This window comes from Rhea americana, unplaced genomic scaffold (genome assembly GCF_003343005.1).
Source record: "Rhea americana isolate MKP2758 unplaced genomic scaffold, rheAme1 scaffold_304, whole genome shotgun sequence".
Classification (NCBI taxonomy): Eukaryota; Metazoa; Chordata; class Aves; order Rheiformes; family Rheidae; genus Rhea; species Rhea americana.
Genome location: NW_028186429.1, coordinates 510,245 through 525,484, shown reverse-complemented (window position 1 = coordinate 525,484; position 15,240 = coordinate 510,245). Strand labels below are relative to the sequence as shown.

General features: G+C 39.0%; 1 protein-coding gene across 6 annotated transcripts in view; it reads right to left on the bottom strand.

Annotated features, from left to right (window-relative positions):
* Positions 1-15,240, bottom strand: part of LRRIQ3 (leucine rich repeats and IQ motif containing 3) — a 36,943-nt gene that overhangs the window by 7,449 nt on the left and 14,254 nt on the right. For 5 of the 6 annotated variants that reach the window (XM_085309827.1, XM_085309833.1, XM_085309832.1 and 2 more), the window contains 3 exons: positions 12,750-12,915; positions 5,085-5,171; positions 3,564-3,705 (listed from right to left, as the gene is read on the bottom strand). In XM_085309827.1, coding sequence (XP_085165953.1) covers positions 3,564-3,705; positions 5,085-5,171; positions 12,750-12,915 — 395 coding nt within the window. The remainder of the gene's footprint in view (positions 1-3,563; positions 3,706-5,084; positions 5,172-12,749; positions 12,916-15,240) is intronic. The other variant, XM_085309830.1, reaches the window with a different exon arrangement.

Here is a 15,240-nt window from a genome sequence, read left to right as displayed (position 1 = left end):
CGCCAGGTTACTCGCGGTTTGGAACCGCGTCATTGCGCGAGTGGCGGTTCTCAGAAAGCAGTAGATCACGGATGGCTTTCTGAGAGTCTCCTGAATACYTCAGCGTAACGAAAATGGAAAAGGTGGGCTACCTTCCTTGTAATTAAATTGCTACAATACACATGATTTGCCTACTCCAGAGGCATTTAAATAAGTATTATAGATAGTAACCCTTCTCATCAATAACATATTCATCCTGTACTTTCAGACTGGTGATATCATCTTGTGGCAGGAATTGTCTATGTAGTGCAAAATAAAAAATGTACATTGTGATAGCTCTTGGGAAGAGTATGTGTTGCAGGGTCAAAGGTATAACCTTATGTAGCTCTTTCTTAATTTTTAAGGACTTTTTTATATGACCAATAAAAATGAATCAGAGGTGTGAAACACCATTAAAAATCTCACTAGAAGTTACAGAAATTAATACTTTAAAAAGCAGCAAAACCATCTGAATTTACCTCAAGATTCTACACTGAAATTCACTGCTTTGAGGTATCACTCTATACAGCCCTTCCAGCTCTCTCTAGGACCTAGGGACCAMGTAGTAGAATTTTTTGCTGATTTGTTTCTTTGAATTAAAGTGTTTTTATTATTTAATGGTTGATTTTATTGTTAAAATTCATGGCTTATTATTAATTTATTATTCTTTTTATTCATTTATTATTAAACTATTCTTATTGTTTAATATTATGGACCAAACACTGATATCTATAATGTCCAGTGGCAAATACACAAGGAAGAGAGTATTAACAGGGCAAGCGTAACGATCCAGATCTTAAGACTGTCTGAACAAGAATAGCTTTGTGTTTAACAGACTTCAACGAATTTGTCTTTCTTAACTTCTTTTCCAGGATTTACTGCCTGGCTACTGTCAAAAAAGTGATTTCTTATATGTTTACAGATCAAATCCACTTTTCCCTTTATTCCAATAAAATTTACAGATGTTTTCCTAATGCAAGCAAAACCATGTAAGCCAGTATGTAGTAGCTATACAGGAACAAACTCTCATTTGTTCTGCTCACGCACTACTGTTTAAAGGAGACCATGCTGCAAACTAGACTTACTGACTGCCAGTTATCACCTTGAAAAATACACTGTCTGATTTCTAATCAGTTGAAACCAATCAGATGCAGGGCAACTGAAAAGGAATAAGCAGTAAATACCAAATTTTTACATTTTAAAGGATCAATTTTCTATTTGTCAACATGTAAGAGGGGAATGAAAACATTCACTGTTTCCAAGCGAAAGAATTCTCACTCATCAGAAATGGAAAGAAAACATGAAATTTCATTGGGAAAGGCCATGTTCTGTCACACTGGTGACAATCCAATTCCACAATCTAAACTTTGTGGAAAACAATACAGATCTAGTTTGTGTCTCATGTTTCACAAAAACTTTGTTTTCSATCCTCAGTACAATAATCCTTTGCTGAGATATTCTCTCATTCTGGGAGGCAAATCATAATTCCAGATGTTACTCGTGGGATCACATTACTCATTGCTGAAGCAGAACACCAGCGTGTGTCAGAGGGCCTCAGCCTGCCCGTGTTCAAGCATCATTTACTCCTCCAACATCATCTAGATTAGACAGCCTGGATATTTATGACAAATTAAGATTTTGTCCAATGATAAGACACTATTACAAACTGCACRTTTCTGGACTTCTCATGTTGCTATAGTTTCACAAGTTCATTTCCCTCAAGTCTAATGAAGTTTTACATTATCCTGAAAAATTATGGATAGTAAAACATACATCAAGCATGAATATGCTGGGTGGATATCAAGACGAACTAAACACAACTAGAAAGTCATTTCTTACGCAACTGAAAGGATCACCATTATCATCATTTCAACATTCATTTAGCTATTGCTCTATGTTTTCTAAGCACCAGCACAATTACTATACTTGCTTCCAAAAGTTTTCTTTTTCACTAACATAAGATAAAAGAATATCAGAGAACATAATTCCTGGAAACAATCAGTCTAACAGCTCCAAAACAAATTCTCCTTCTATTCTGAACTAGGAAACTTCCACAGGACACAACCCAGTCARTCACAACCATGCTCAAACCCTGATGTGTGACCCCACGGTGCAGGTGGTGATCAGGGAGATGCTGCCAGTGCAGGTGACCAGTCCATCCTCGCTGTGTCTGGGCTGCAGCAGTGCCCARTGTAGCTGAACGCAGCTCACAGCACCCTGTGGAGACTCCCACACTCACCCTAATGRTTACGGACTTCCCTACCCTTGGCTGAGCACCTACTCACTTTTCTTCCACCTTACACATGGAAATCTTGTCTGTGAGACCCTGACAGGCACACAGCAATGACCCTCACGTAAGCGTAAGCATGGTACAGAAACAGATGGGTATGAGGAAAAAACCGGATAACAATTCTACAAAGTTACTAAGGGTGGGACTATTTTGGGAGAAAATTCTTTGTGGAACAGGTACAGCATGCTTAAACACGATATTTGCCTTAGCAAACTAAAAAAAAAAAATACATTTCACAGCTGAGATGCGGCAATTAYATGTTGAAATTTATGTGGCTGCCCATGGAGATTTCAGACACTACACTATGCTCCTTGTTCTGTATTCCTTGAGCGTAATCAAAGGTGGTAGGCCTGTACCTTGTCAAGTCTTTGCAAAAAAGTAAAAGTTAAGACACCTTCTCTGTTTCTTAATCATACCTCAGTCCCCTTCTCTTCAAGCCTTGTAGCAACAGGCTCCTGTCTCAGTCTACTTCTGCCATTTCCCTGGGGCTTCATTTTATCTCACAAATCAAAGAGTTTATTTTTTCATACCAGAAGAGGGCAACATTGGAAACTGAGCAGACTGGCTAGAAGTCTCCATCCTAGTGCCAAGCTCTCATACCGGCACAGAGCAATCACTGGAGGGCAGTTCAGCTTTGCCCTAGCCCTGGCTGCAGGGAAAGTCCTCAGGTGCGTTGTGGAAATGGCACATGCGCTCTGAATTTGCCAAACYTGGCCAGGCTTCTATAAGGACAGAATAAAATAGCCCCTACCACAACAGATCCTTCCCAAGCTTCTCAGCTGCTTCATCCAAAGCTATAAGAATTGTTTAGAGTATTGAATTTCATTTTTCCTAACTGGGACAAAATGCAATGTTTTCACTACATTTTAACTGAGAACTACCTACACTTCTACTACAAGACATTCAAAGGTCTGCTCAGGTGTCAAAGCTTGTGTTCGTCAGCACTTAAAGCACCTGTAGATGGGTTTCCACAAGTGACAACGCTGGTAGGCTCTGGAACATAGCGAGCCATTTTGGTAACGAGTAGCATGACAGCACTCCCAGGAAGGACTGCGAGCCAGGAATTAGGGGCTCTTGCAGATTTGCTTACTTATTTCTATCTGAGGCAGTCATTAGTTCTGGATAAGTCTACTATTAAGTATCATACCTGGCTAATATGGATGGCAACATCTCTTGTCTTCATACTAAGTTTCATCTTATTTATGATTACTGATTTTTTTATTTTACAATGTATTATGAAAGCATTATGACTAACCCTTCCTCCGTGGAGATCCTTCTTGTCTGACATTAATCTTTTCTGTTTCTTTTCGCAATATAGGCAAAGTAGAGGTAATTAGCTGTCTTTCTCTTCCAAAACATAATCCAGGAAGTTCTTTAAAATCATTCATATATAAGACCTGTTAACAAAACAGAATTTATTCTAATTAAAATGCCACCATACTAATAAAAATGAAGCCTTGAGGGACTAATACAGAATACCTCACTTATTGTATAGTAACTATACACTTACTCTATGATTTAAAGCAGGGGATGTTCTTCTTTTGCCTTTTGTTAAAAAAAAAAAAAAAGAAAAGAAAGAAACTATCTCTGTCTTCAAAATTCTGGGCAGTGTCAATATTTACACAGGTGGACGAATTCTTGTTCCAACCCCAYACCTCTGTGCTTCTGGAATAAATCCTAGCTTTTAGACTGGCCAGCCCCTCACTCATCATCTGTTACAACAAGATGTATGTATTCCTCTGCACTTTTTGACAAGGGCACCTTTCCTTTAATAGCGTGAACAAACATACAGTGCCTCCAGGCTACAGCTTAGGAGATCCTCAAATTTTTAAGTGAATGTAACGGATGTAAAGCTTGCCTGGTTGCAACTGATATTTTTTATTTATTTGCAAGATACACAGTAGCTATTCAATCCTTTATCAAGCAAATGTTTGTTCTCTGACCTAAAGTTCCCAACTTAGGACAAGAAGTGTTTACCATTTACCTAYTGTAATTTTGGCCCTTTTTCTGAGATTGACAACCTAGGTGCCAAAGGAACTACATCAAGTAGGGCATTTTATGAGGACAATATTTGCTAACTGAAAATTAGACCATTTTGCACAAGCTACAGAACAGCATCAGATGTTAATGCTCTTATCTTACTTCTGTGAACCAGATTCAAGCAGACAGCCTACAGCTATTTGGAAAAGAATGACAACAGCTTGCAGAACCTGAAATATCCAGCTTCCTCGGCTTGTAGTATTTCATGGGTCTGTCGTTACGATTCACGAAAGGTTGAACACATTATTTGATATGCACACAGTATCTGATACAGTCACTGCCCAAAATGTCTTTTCAAGCACTATTACAGGTTTTACGTATTAAAAGATGTACAAGACTGGTTAACTTTTACATACTTTCACAACTTCCACACACTTTATCACATTCGAGCGGTTAATTTGTCTTACACAGGTCGGCGCGGGACAGCCGGGCGCGGCGGTGGCCTGCTGCCTCTGGCCGCCGCTGCGACCAGCGGAGAGGGACGAGCACAGGACACAAGGGCAGTGCTTTCTGCCCGACCTTAACCACCGCGCGGCAGGGCCCACACCACCCCCTGCACAGAGCAGTGCTGCTCCGCTGACTACGGAGAGCCTCCACGGCTGAGACGTCCAGCGCTTACGTAGCCAGCGCTAGATCCCCCGGAGGAACCTAACATCTTCTCAGAAAAGCAAACCAATCTGACTCCTTACAGTAGCATTTAAAACAGTACTTGAACCAATAAACTATTTAATTTTACCTTTGTAGCTCTGTCATGTAATTTTGCCAGATCAACTGTAAYACGCATTTCCATGTCCTCTGCAAAGGATATGCTGCTTTTTGTTTTCTTTCCATGTAAAAAGGAAAACAGAGCAAATCACTTTTGGATATGATGCAAGAACATATGACTCTTATCTTACACACGACATACTTATCTTACACATTTCACTCAAAACAGTAGTTGTAACTATTTCATTCAATAATAAATTTGTATTTTTCCTAATGTTTTCTCAGTGCCTCTCAAACTGTGTTTCTGAAGAATGATGTCAACCCCCGGGAGAATTCAGACATAAACCTGTTTCATATTGTCAATCTCCCAATCTGTGTCAGAATGCAAGTGACAGGTTAAATACGTAAGTTTTTCTGTCTCATAGCTAATCCCTGATTCATCTAGTACTCTCAAGGATGCAAATTAGAGTGGAAGAGAGGGGAAGGAAAGAGAGGGGAAGGGGAAGAAGAAAGGGAACGGAAAAGGGAAGGGGAAGGGAGAAAAAGAATAAGGAAAAGATAAAGATAAGGACAAGAGAAAGAAATAAGCACAGTATAGAAAAAGATCATATGTTCACAGGACAGAATATTATTTTTGCCCACGTGTACTTTAATAAAACTGCCTATTCAGTAAAATAAACTCTTCACATTTAAGTACACTCTGTAAAATAGCAGTTTTTCCCTAAGCAGTTATTAAAAAACATATTTTTCAGCATCATCTTACTATATGCAATGATAATATACATTTTTTTTAATATACACGAAATGTTACCTGGCAAAAGGTTGAGTTTTGTAATGCTATTATGTAACAAGTAGTTTTTCTGATGACCAAAGTCATATTAATATGGGCTGCTAAATTAATCCATTAGAAACAAAGCCATGTCTTTTGCACATCATGTCTTTAAGTATTCTGAGGCAAAAATCTGATTCAGATAGCAATTAAACATTTACTGGCTGTACAGTATGTATTTGTTTTTATATAAAGCAGACCATGTCTTTACATAGATCTGCATTATGTAACTGCATTGATGGCAGATATACACCTAGGTTTTATTTTTCCTTCTGTAGTTCTATCTGTTAGGAACATGAGCCACTTTGGATCACACCCCTGGAAGCTTTCTGCAGTACTCGTGAATGTTGTTGGCCATTAACAGTAGCATTTAATTTCAGCAACACTGTGCATTTAAAGCATTTCTCCAGATCTCTAWCATCATCACTAAAAGGTTCTACCAGGGTAATAAGATTGCTATCACTGCATTAATATTCTTATCCTGTTACTCCTTCTTTGTCCAGMAATGCTAATACAGGTCTATGTGATTATTTAGGAGCCATCTTAACATCAGCAGATTTTTTTTTCCCCCCTCATGGTAGTAGCTTCTCATAATACTAAGAAGATAAATATCTCAGATAAAATAAATCGAAAATTTGCATGATCTAACTGTCGAGTGAGGTCGTAAGTTAAAAATACATGCCGTAAGTTAAAAACACATGCTAAAATGAGTATTTTATTCTCATTAAAAGATATCTCAGCCTAGAGAACAACATTTTTGAAAAAATGTGTTGAAAAATTCAACAAAAACATGGAATATGAATAATATCCCAACACGGAAAGTGATCACACTAGGATTTTTATGGTACCACCATCAGGCATGGAAATGAGTAACAGAAAACAAGGTATGGAAGTGATGAAAGAAAAATACTGAATTTGACGAAGTACATGAGCAGTGCTGTTACACAGCAGGTAAATGATGCACAATCTAAAGCAGTTTCGTATATAAATGTAACAAAAACAGGACAAAGACGCACTCTRGCTATAAGTTAAAGTAAATCTTCAGAAAGTACACTCAACATTTTCTGCATTTTATGTCAAACAGTAAATTTAATTCTGTACATTTACACTAGCAATGGCATCAAAAATTGGCAGTTAATACAAATGGCCAAAGAAAAAGCTCTAAAGCTGGAATCATGTTAATTCTGCAGTCATATTTAGCAACTAAATGTTAATGTGTCTCTCTTAAGATGCTGCTTTGGTCTTTCAAAGAATAAGTTTACTTCACATAAGGATAGCTCAGTATGACTTTTCTCATTAGTAAGAGACATGTTGATAACATTTTCCTATACTATAAGTATGCAAAATTTATAGAAATAATATTATGATAATTTACAGAATTGGTAATATATACTAATGCTGCCCCAAACACTTTATTCTGACTGTCCATGTTCCAGCTCTCCAAGGAGTATTAAGCAGTTATTGCCTATAAATACATTTACTGAAAATGTTTTTCTGCCTCTGAATGAATGGAAAATGCCATCCTCCAGTATGAAATTCACAGGGTAAGAATGAATTCTCACTGTGATTAAYGAAGTCAGGCTACTGAAAAGTAATGTCATCCAGAATAAAAACAATTTATTTTACTCTTCACTCTGCTGTAAGTAATGGCTTGAACCATGAAAGAATTCCAATTTTTCAATAATACATACAGGTGTTAAGTATATTTGCTCTAAAAGGGTTGAAAAACAATTTAGAAGCTTACAGTAGATGCCCTCAATTTCACTACTAAAGTGATAACTAGCCTTTTTCTTAAATACACTAGCATTATGTCAGCCTTAGTTGCAAAAAGGAGCATTTTACAATACATAACTGCTAGAAGTACATTTTAACTTGTAAACATATAAATATTCAGCTGGGGAAAAATTGATGTAGGTCTCCCATCCCTTCCTCTAATCTTTAAATTTTTTAATAAAGCAATACCAACAACATTTATTATAAACTAAGCTATATTTATTTTCATTCTGCTTTTTAAAGAGAAACAAAAGGATTTTGCTAAATCAGTATTTATGGCTTCATAAGCAATCCAGAAAGTATTAAACAGAAGCAAAAACACTAAAGGCATTGGAGGTGAAGTTGGCTTCAGGTCCAGGTCAAAACAAAGCAACTCCACTGGTGTTAATGGAATTTTCTCAGCTTATTTAAGGCTGGATTTGACCTTGACTTGACTTTACGACTCACCAACAGTCATGGAACTGTCATTGGCTCTGGYTGTTTGAAATCATTACACTTTGTCACAGAATCACAGAACGGTGGAGCAGAAAGGACCTCTGGAGATCATCTAGTCCAACCCCCCTGCTCAAGCAGGGTCACCTAAAGCATGTTAGACAGGATCGTGTCCAGGCAGGTTTTGAGTCTCTCCAGAGAAGGAGACTCCACAACCTCTCTGGGCAACCTGTTCCAGTGCTCGATCACTCAAAGCCATGTGTCACCAAAGTCATGATGGTTTTAGGGAGTTATTTACTCTAACCTGAGAATGATTAATATTGAAAAATAAGGGAAAGTCTTGTAATAGAAACAATAACACAAAAATAATATACATATAAAACAGAACTTTTCATAGCTTTATGGAAAGGGGAGATGATGAGGTTGATTCCTCCCTAACACCAAGGCCACATCAAAWTTTTCCAGCTCTGTTGCTACAAAGTAGAAGTAAACAACAATCAGAATCAGCCTCCTAAGTACATGTATTACTTCATCCAAAAAAACGAACAAACAAACATGCTGCAAAAAGTCTTGTTATGCAAGATGTTCAGCTTTGTGGGCTTTATGTGCTTTCCAAAACGAAATGACTAGTAGCACAATTTCATCCACAAACTCACCCACCACTTCATCCTATGGAACCAATGCCTTTGAGCTCTCAAACATATTTCCCAAACACCTAGGTTGTTCCTTTCAACTGAATTTTTTCTATGACTCTGTTCTAGCACACATTTACAAACTATATTCAAGTGCTCCAAAAACTGCTTTGTAGATATACCACTGCTATACAGTCTCATTTTGAAAGTCTAGACATGATTGTGGACTATGTGTTCTGGGTGACTCTGCTTGAGCAGGGGGATTAGACTAGATGATCTCCTGAGGTCCCTTCCAACAACTTAAATCATTCTTCGATTCTGTAAAATACCATCAGCTGAAGTCAAATATTTCACTTCTAACTACTAGAAAAAATACATYCTGACTTCATTGATGGCTTGACCATGATTGTCAAATATCACAGGTAGGTCAGGTTATAAGTTTACCATTCTCCTATTCCACCTCTGTTGCACAGCTGTGTACTCCRCAAATTATTCAGAGTTGTCTGTGAATCAGCTACTGAGTTTTTTCACAATTTCTAGAGCAAGCCAGAAATTCTTTTCAGATCTTAAATGGTCAGGCTGTAGACTGGGGCTGCTCTGCAGCTGATTCATGTTTGATTTGGACATTTATGGATAAATGTACAATAGAGACATGGAGCTACTGAAGAGAGTCCAGCGTAGGGCTACGAGGATGATCTAAGGGCTGGAGCAYCTGCCCTGTGAGGAACGGCTGYGAGAGCTGGGCCTCTTCAGCCTGGGGAAGAGAAGACTGCGGGGGGATCTKATCAATGTGKACAAGTACCTGAAGGGAGGGTGTCAGGGGGATGGGGACAAACTCTTTTCAGTTGTCCTGTGTGACAGGCCAAGAGGCAATGGGCAGAAATTGAAGCACAGGAAGTTCTGCCTGACCGTGAGGGGGAATTTCCTCCCTGTGAGAGTGATGGAGCACCGGGACAGGTTGTCCAGGGAGGTTGTGGAGTCTCCTTCTCTGGAGATCTCCAAGGCCCGCCTGGATGCAACCCTGTCTAGCATGCTCTAGGTGACCCTGCTGAGCAGGGAGGTTGGACTAGATGATCTCCAGAGGTCCCTGCCAACCTTCCTGATTCTATGATTCTATGATTCTAAAAAGACTGATGGCACAGCTTGGAAAACAAGGGGYAGGGAACTTGTCAGCCCTTTCTAAGCAGGCCATTCCCTTTCACAAGCAGAGACTTTATGAGCAAACCTGATGTTGCTTGATCGTGACTATCTGTTTTGAAAACATTTCAAATGTAACATAACATACTACAGCAGTAACTGCAATTTTTTACTCCCTTAACAAAAACATGTGCTTTCTTTTATGTTAAAGCAAAACTATTTCACAGTTATTTCAAGACACTGTACCTATTTCYGCTGCACTAATTACTCTTCCACATATTTAACCAAAACTAGAAAATCTTTTAGGTAGGTTTTTCAAAAGGATTATTGGTTCTTATTTATAGACCTTCCAAAACCATTACTGTTACAAGATTTAATTTGAAACACAAATACCTCAACATAGTTACGAGATCCAGTTTCACTTCGCTGCTGAATGGCTTCTCTAACAGTTGCCACCTGTCAGGATTTTCTGAATGTCTTGCTCAAAAACAGCACCTTCAGTAGCACATCTCCTTCTAGGGTCTCATAGTTCAAAACTTTATTTATTTACAGTTTATGCTATTTATGGAATCTCTGTATTCTGATTTTAGACCTACACCAAAACGCATTGCTACACTGAAAGAAAACTGGCAGTTTTAAACAATACTAACACAGCTAGGAATTAACATTGCGTATCACAGTGCACTTCTGCACTGCTGGCAACAGCATCCTTCTGCTGTTTGTTTTCTTCTCTCTACGCTTTACTTCAGCTACAGTAAGCAYGCCACTGTGTGTTAAAATCAAGACAACATGCATCTGAAACCTTTAATTCACTCAATCACGTTAGAGCTTGATCTACTAACTGAAGCCAGTGACCAAACTCACAAGAATAACRCATGAATCAACCAATGTAATACTTCATTACACATTTGTTAAAATCTGTGAAATGAATTGAGGGACAGACAGAGTAAAGTTCTAATAAAAATGTTCTTATTTTAAGGTCAGATATTTCATAAATTATCAAAGAGAGAAAATGCTCCATGGACTTTTCTATTTCTGTTGGATCAGCACAAAGAATAAAGATATAACATCCTTTCACTGAAAACACAGCTGATGAGAAAAAAATCCACACTTTTAAGATGATGGTTATTTTGTCTCTGTTATTAAATACTGGCTTCCAAAAAACTATGTTCGAGTCCATCTCTTCAGTAATATTTGCTTCTTTTAAGTTCAAATAATCAGGATGGTTGGTTAGATATTAATAATAATCTCATTCCCCATTAAGGCTTTTTTTCCTATAGGATTTAAAGATGGAACAGAGAGATGTTATAGGTAAATCAATTACAGAGACAAGAAGGAACCAAATCCAACAACTCTACCAACCCATTTCTTTGATTTCCAAACTTCCTCTGAATTTCCTTTCATCTGCCACAACTCCTTTCCTTCTACCATATAGCCTACATGAAATAATTTAGTTATTTTTAACTTAAGAAGAAGAAAATCTCAGTTCTCTCTGAAGAGAGAATTATCGTTAACTGGCAAAAGTGGGACAATACAATACTATCTTGTAACTGTAAAGGGCAAAAAGACACGGCAATGGCAGAAAAACAGAGAAAGTTTTATGTAAAAAGGAAGCAAACCTTTTCTTCCATTCATAAAAGTATATTCTTTGTATTTTGCACCCCTGAAAAGAGTACAGCAGTTCTTACTTAAAGATGGGCATATCTAAACATGTACCTTGTGCTGAGTGGCAGGGAGCTTATGCAAAACACCAYAGCAGTAACAATTAATATTTTATATTAATATTTTAATTTTGCATTAGTCCTGTAAGAACTTATTTTCAAACACCAGGACATTTAAACACAAGTAACTTATCAAGAGTGTAGGTTTTACATATGTAAATAAAGCATTTAAGCCTAGAGATTTACCTCCATCCTGCATTTGCACTAAATGTCAACATAATTCTTACTTGTAAAACAGAATCTCAAACACTAAGAATAGAGTGCAGCTAACAGAGGTAGTCAACAGACACAGCAGTTTTCCGCACAGCAGTTTCTGGGCTCCATTTTGGTATCTCCTGGATCTTCTGGAAACTTCACCTGAGGCTGTTATCTTTGAGGAACGTGAGGGTGCCTGCCGCTGTCGGGGAAGGGCAGCGACGGAAAACAGTGACTTCCAGCAGGTTCTAGCAGCCTCTAACGAGCTGTCAGCTGCCTTTGATCTTTGCGGGTGCTTTCAGCTTTTGTCCCAGCTGGCTGCTGCCCAGGTACCCTCTCAGCAGGCACCAGGCAGAGGCTATGTAAATGCTGGCCYAGCACACAGCTGTCAGAGGTAACAGCCTGTGCGGAAGGGGCACAGCAGCTTTGCTCAGCATGCATGTCCTCAGCAACGGTAACGATGCACCACAGGACATGGTCCCCCACAGATGTTGCCACAACTGTCTCTAAAATGCCTGAGGCTTTGACCCAAATGGCGTTCCAGAAGAAGGATGCAGCTCTCAAGCTGCAGGGAGTGTCTGAGGCCTCTCACCATGGTGACAGCAGCAGMAGGTCTCCGAGCCTACAGGAGATGGGTGCTTGCTGAGGATCTGTGCTGTCACGTAAATGAGCTGTGCGAGGCGGTCAGCAGACTGTGTGGCATCAGAGACGCTTAAAGGAAAAGACTGACCAGATCTTCTGAATGACTAAACACGGTTCTGAGTAACTTGCTTTAAGTGACCCTGCTTTGATCAGGCGGATTGGTCTAGACTATCTCCACAAGTCCCTTCCAACCTCAACCATTCCATGAAAATTTTCTTTATCTAGTCTTTATTTTTAATAGTCTTTCCTGGAATGCTTAGAATGATTCTTGCTCCTATTTGCAGAGCTCAGACATTTGCTTGGGGGGAAAAAATGTTTCTAAATAGCATACTTACTTGTTTCTCAGATGAATGCTTCTCATCCTTAGCGTTCTGTCCTGGTTTAACAATGTGATACATAAAGCTTCTACTACCACACACTGCAGATGTTCTTTGACTAYGAATTTGTTTATCTTCATCTTTGTAGTGTGTCTGCAGTGGAACTTCATGCAGATGAATTCTACTGTAAAAAACAGAAACTTTGTTACTATTTCACAGTACACAAAGTAAGTAGTATTCAGAACTGGAATAAACTTGAGTTAATTCCATTGTTGCAGCTGAAGTAAAGCAAACCTCCATACTGAAATATTTAATACTAATGAAATATTTAATTGGAAACTTCAGAAAATGTAAGAAAATCCACAGTTACAAGCCTTAAAGCTTACATAATTTTTCCACTTTGCTGAAATATGCAATATTTTTTCATATACAATACACAGTGATGTCCCCAGATAAGAAACATTCAAAGGCTTTAGGAAGAATCTTACATGTGTATTAAGTCTGCCAAGTTGGGGTGGACTGACTGACTGACATCAATTGTCAAAACAGAATGTAAAGAGGTTTACTTTTATCAGGTTAGACCTATCTAAACTAAGAATTTAACAACCTGCTAATAAGGTGAATCTGTCCTATTTAGAAGGTAGAATCTATCTGAGGGATAATACCTGACTTATGTGAGACAGCCTGCTTTCTTTTCACAGCTATTAAAATGAAAACTACAGTATTCTGACAAGCATGATGGAGTTTCCATCTCTTTAGCTGTTTACAGCTAACAACTCTATTTAGATACGAATTATATCACTTAAATTACATTAGACATAACCAATCCCATTTAATACAGCCCCAGAAGTGATGGTACTGGTAACAATACTGGATCAATGACATATGATGAACAGCATTTTCCCACAGCATTGTAGCATCATCATCAGGCACTGAGAGGAAACTTTCTACTGTCTGGTGCCAAATTTACTTCATCTTACTACTGTTGTGCTGTATCACATTGCCATTAACCCAGAGCTTTATTCATGCCTCTTACACTCTTGTCTAGGGTTCACCCTCACACCCATAAAGTCGATTCTCCCACTGAAATCAACTGCAAGATCTTAACCAATGTTCAGGATGGAACCGCAGTATTAACACGGGGTTTCTTTGATGGGTATGTAAAGCAACAGTAATATTCCTTCTCATTTCAGATCTGCTGCTTTACAGAAACGCCAGTATACAGTAAAAGTAACTTCTTTCTAGGGCATCAGCAGTAATTCTGCAAATGAGAGACCAACAGTGAGACCTATTTCAGGACCAAACGAAATGATCAAAACTAAGAACTCCAAACATYGGAGACAAAGCAGCGCAGTTTCTGAGCAGAAAGAAAAATGCCTCCTAGTCCCCTGCTGGAACCGCCAGCATATTAACGAACATGGCTGATACAAAGCACAYTCTCCTGAAGCCTAACGAGGACTTATTAGTCATCTTTAACTACTATTTCATGGCAAAAAGTGCACGTCATGAAACTAAATGGGACAGTAAAGTCTAGAGGACCTTTAGAGGAAACTAATGAAGAAAGTAAGTAAATGAACAAATAACAGTAGATGAAATTCAGTGTTGATAAATACAAAGCGGTGCATATTTAAAGGGATATTTTGACTTACTGATAAACTTCATTGGTTTCTAAAATATTAGTAAAATCATGAAAGCAAATTGCTGTAGCAATGGAACATCATTGGAAAACAATTTAAATGTGCAGGACTAATAAAAATACGTAATAAATGAGTGCCAAGCAAAACAAAAAGGCAAAAAAAAACCCTTTTAGATCACCAAGATCCTATCATCAAGGATACTGTTCATTTCTGATTACACCAACTAGAAAAGGTGTGGTGGGAGAAAAGGGAAATGACTTAAGGCATAAATAACTGTTCAAATGAAGATTAAAAATAAAGACTAAAGTAAATACAAGTACACATAAAGAGACATAAGCATGTTGCCTATTCTTATGCATATAACTCATACCTGGTGTACCCCACTCTCTTTAAAAAATATGATCTTAGAAATTAACTGCTCGGATACGGTGCCTTTCAAGTAAATCTGGCAGTATCCCGCAGTGAATACAGATGCTGATACAGAGACCTTCGTTCCTTTCCAGAAGTCATCTCGTCCCTCTCCTGCCTTGCCGCTCTTCCCCGTACACACTGTTCTAGACGTTGACTCCTAAGTAAAAAGCCAGGGTGAGGGACACAGCGCAGGAGGAGTACAGAGGGGCGCGCGCTGCGCGGGGAGGGCTGCTGCGAGGAGGAGGACGAGGAGGAGGAGGAGGAGGACGAAGAGGAGGAGGACGAGGAGGAGGAGGACGAGGAGGAGGAGGACGAGGAGGAGGAGGAGGACGAGGAGGCGGCGGCGGGCAGGGAGCGGGAGCTCCCGAGGGGCACAGCTAGCACCGCGCAGGCAGCTCCTCCGCGCACACTACACCGGCAGAGACCAGAGCGAAGCGCTGCCCGGAGCCCCGCGCCCACCC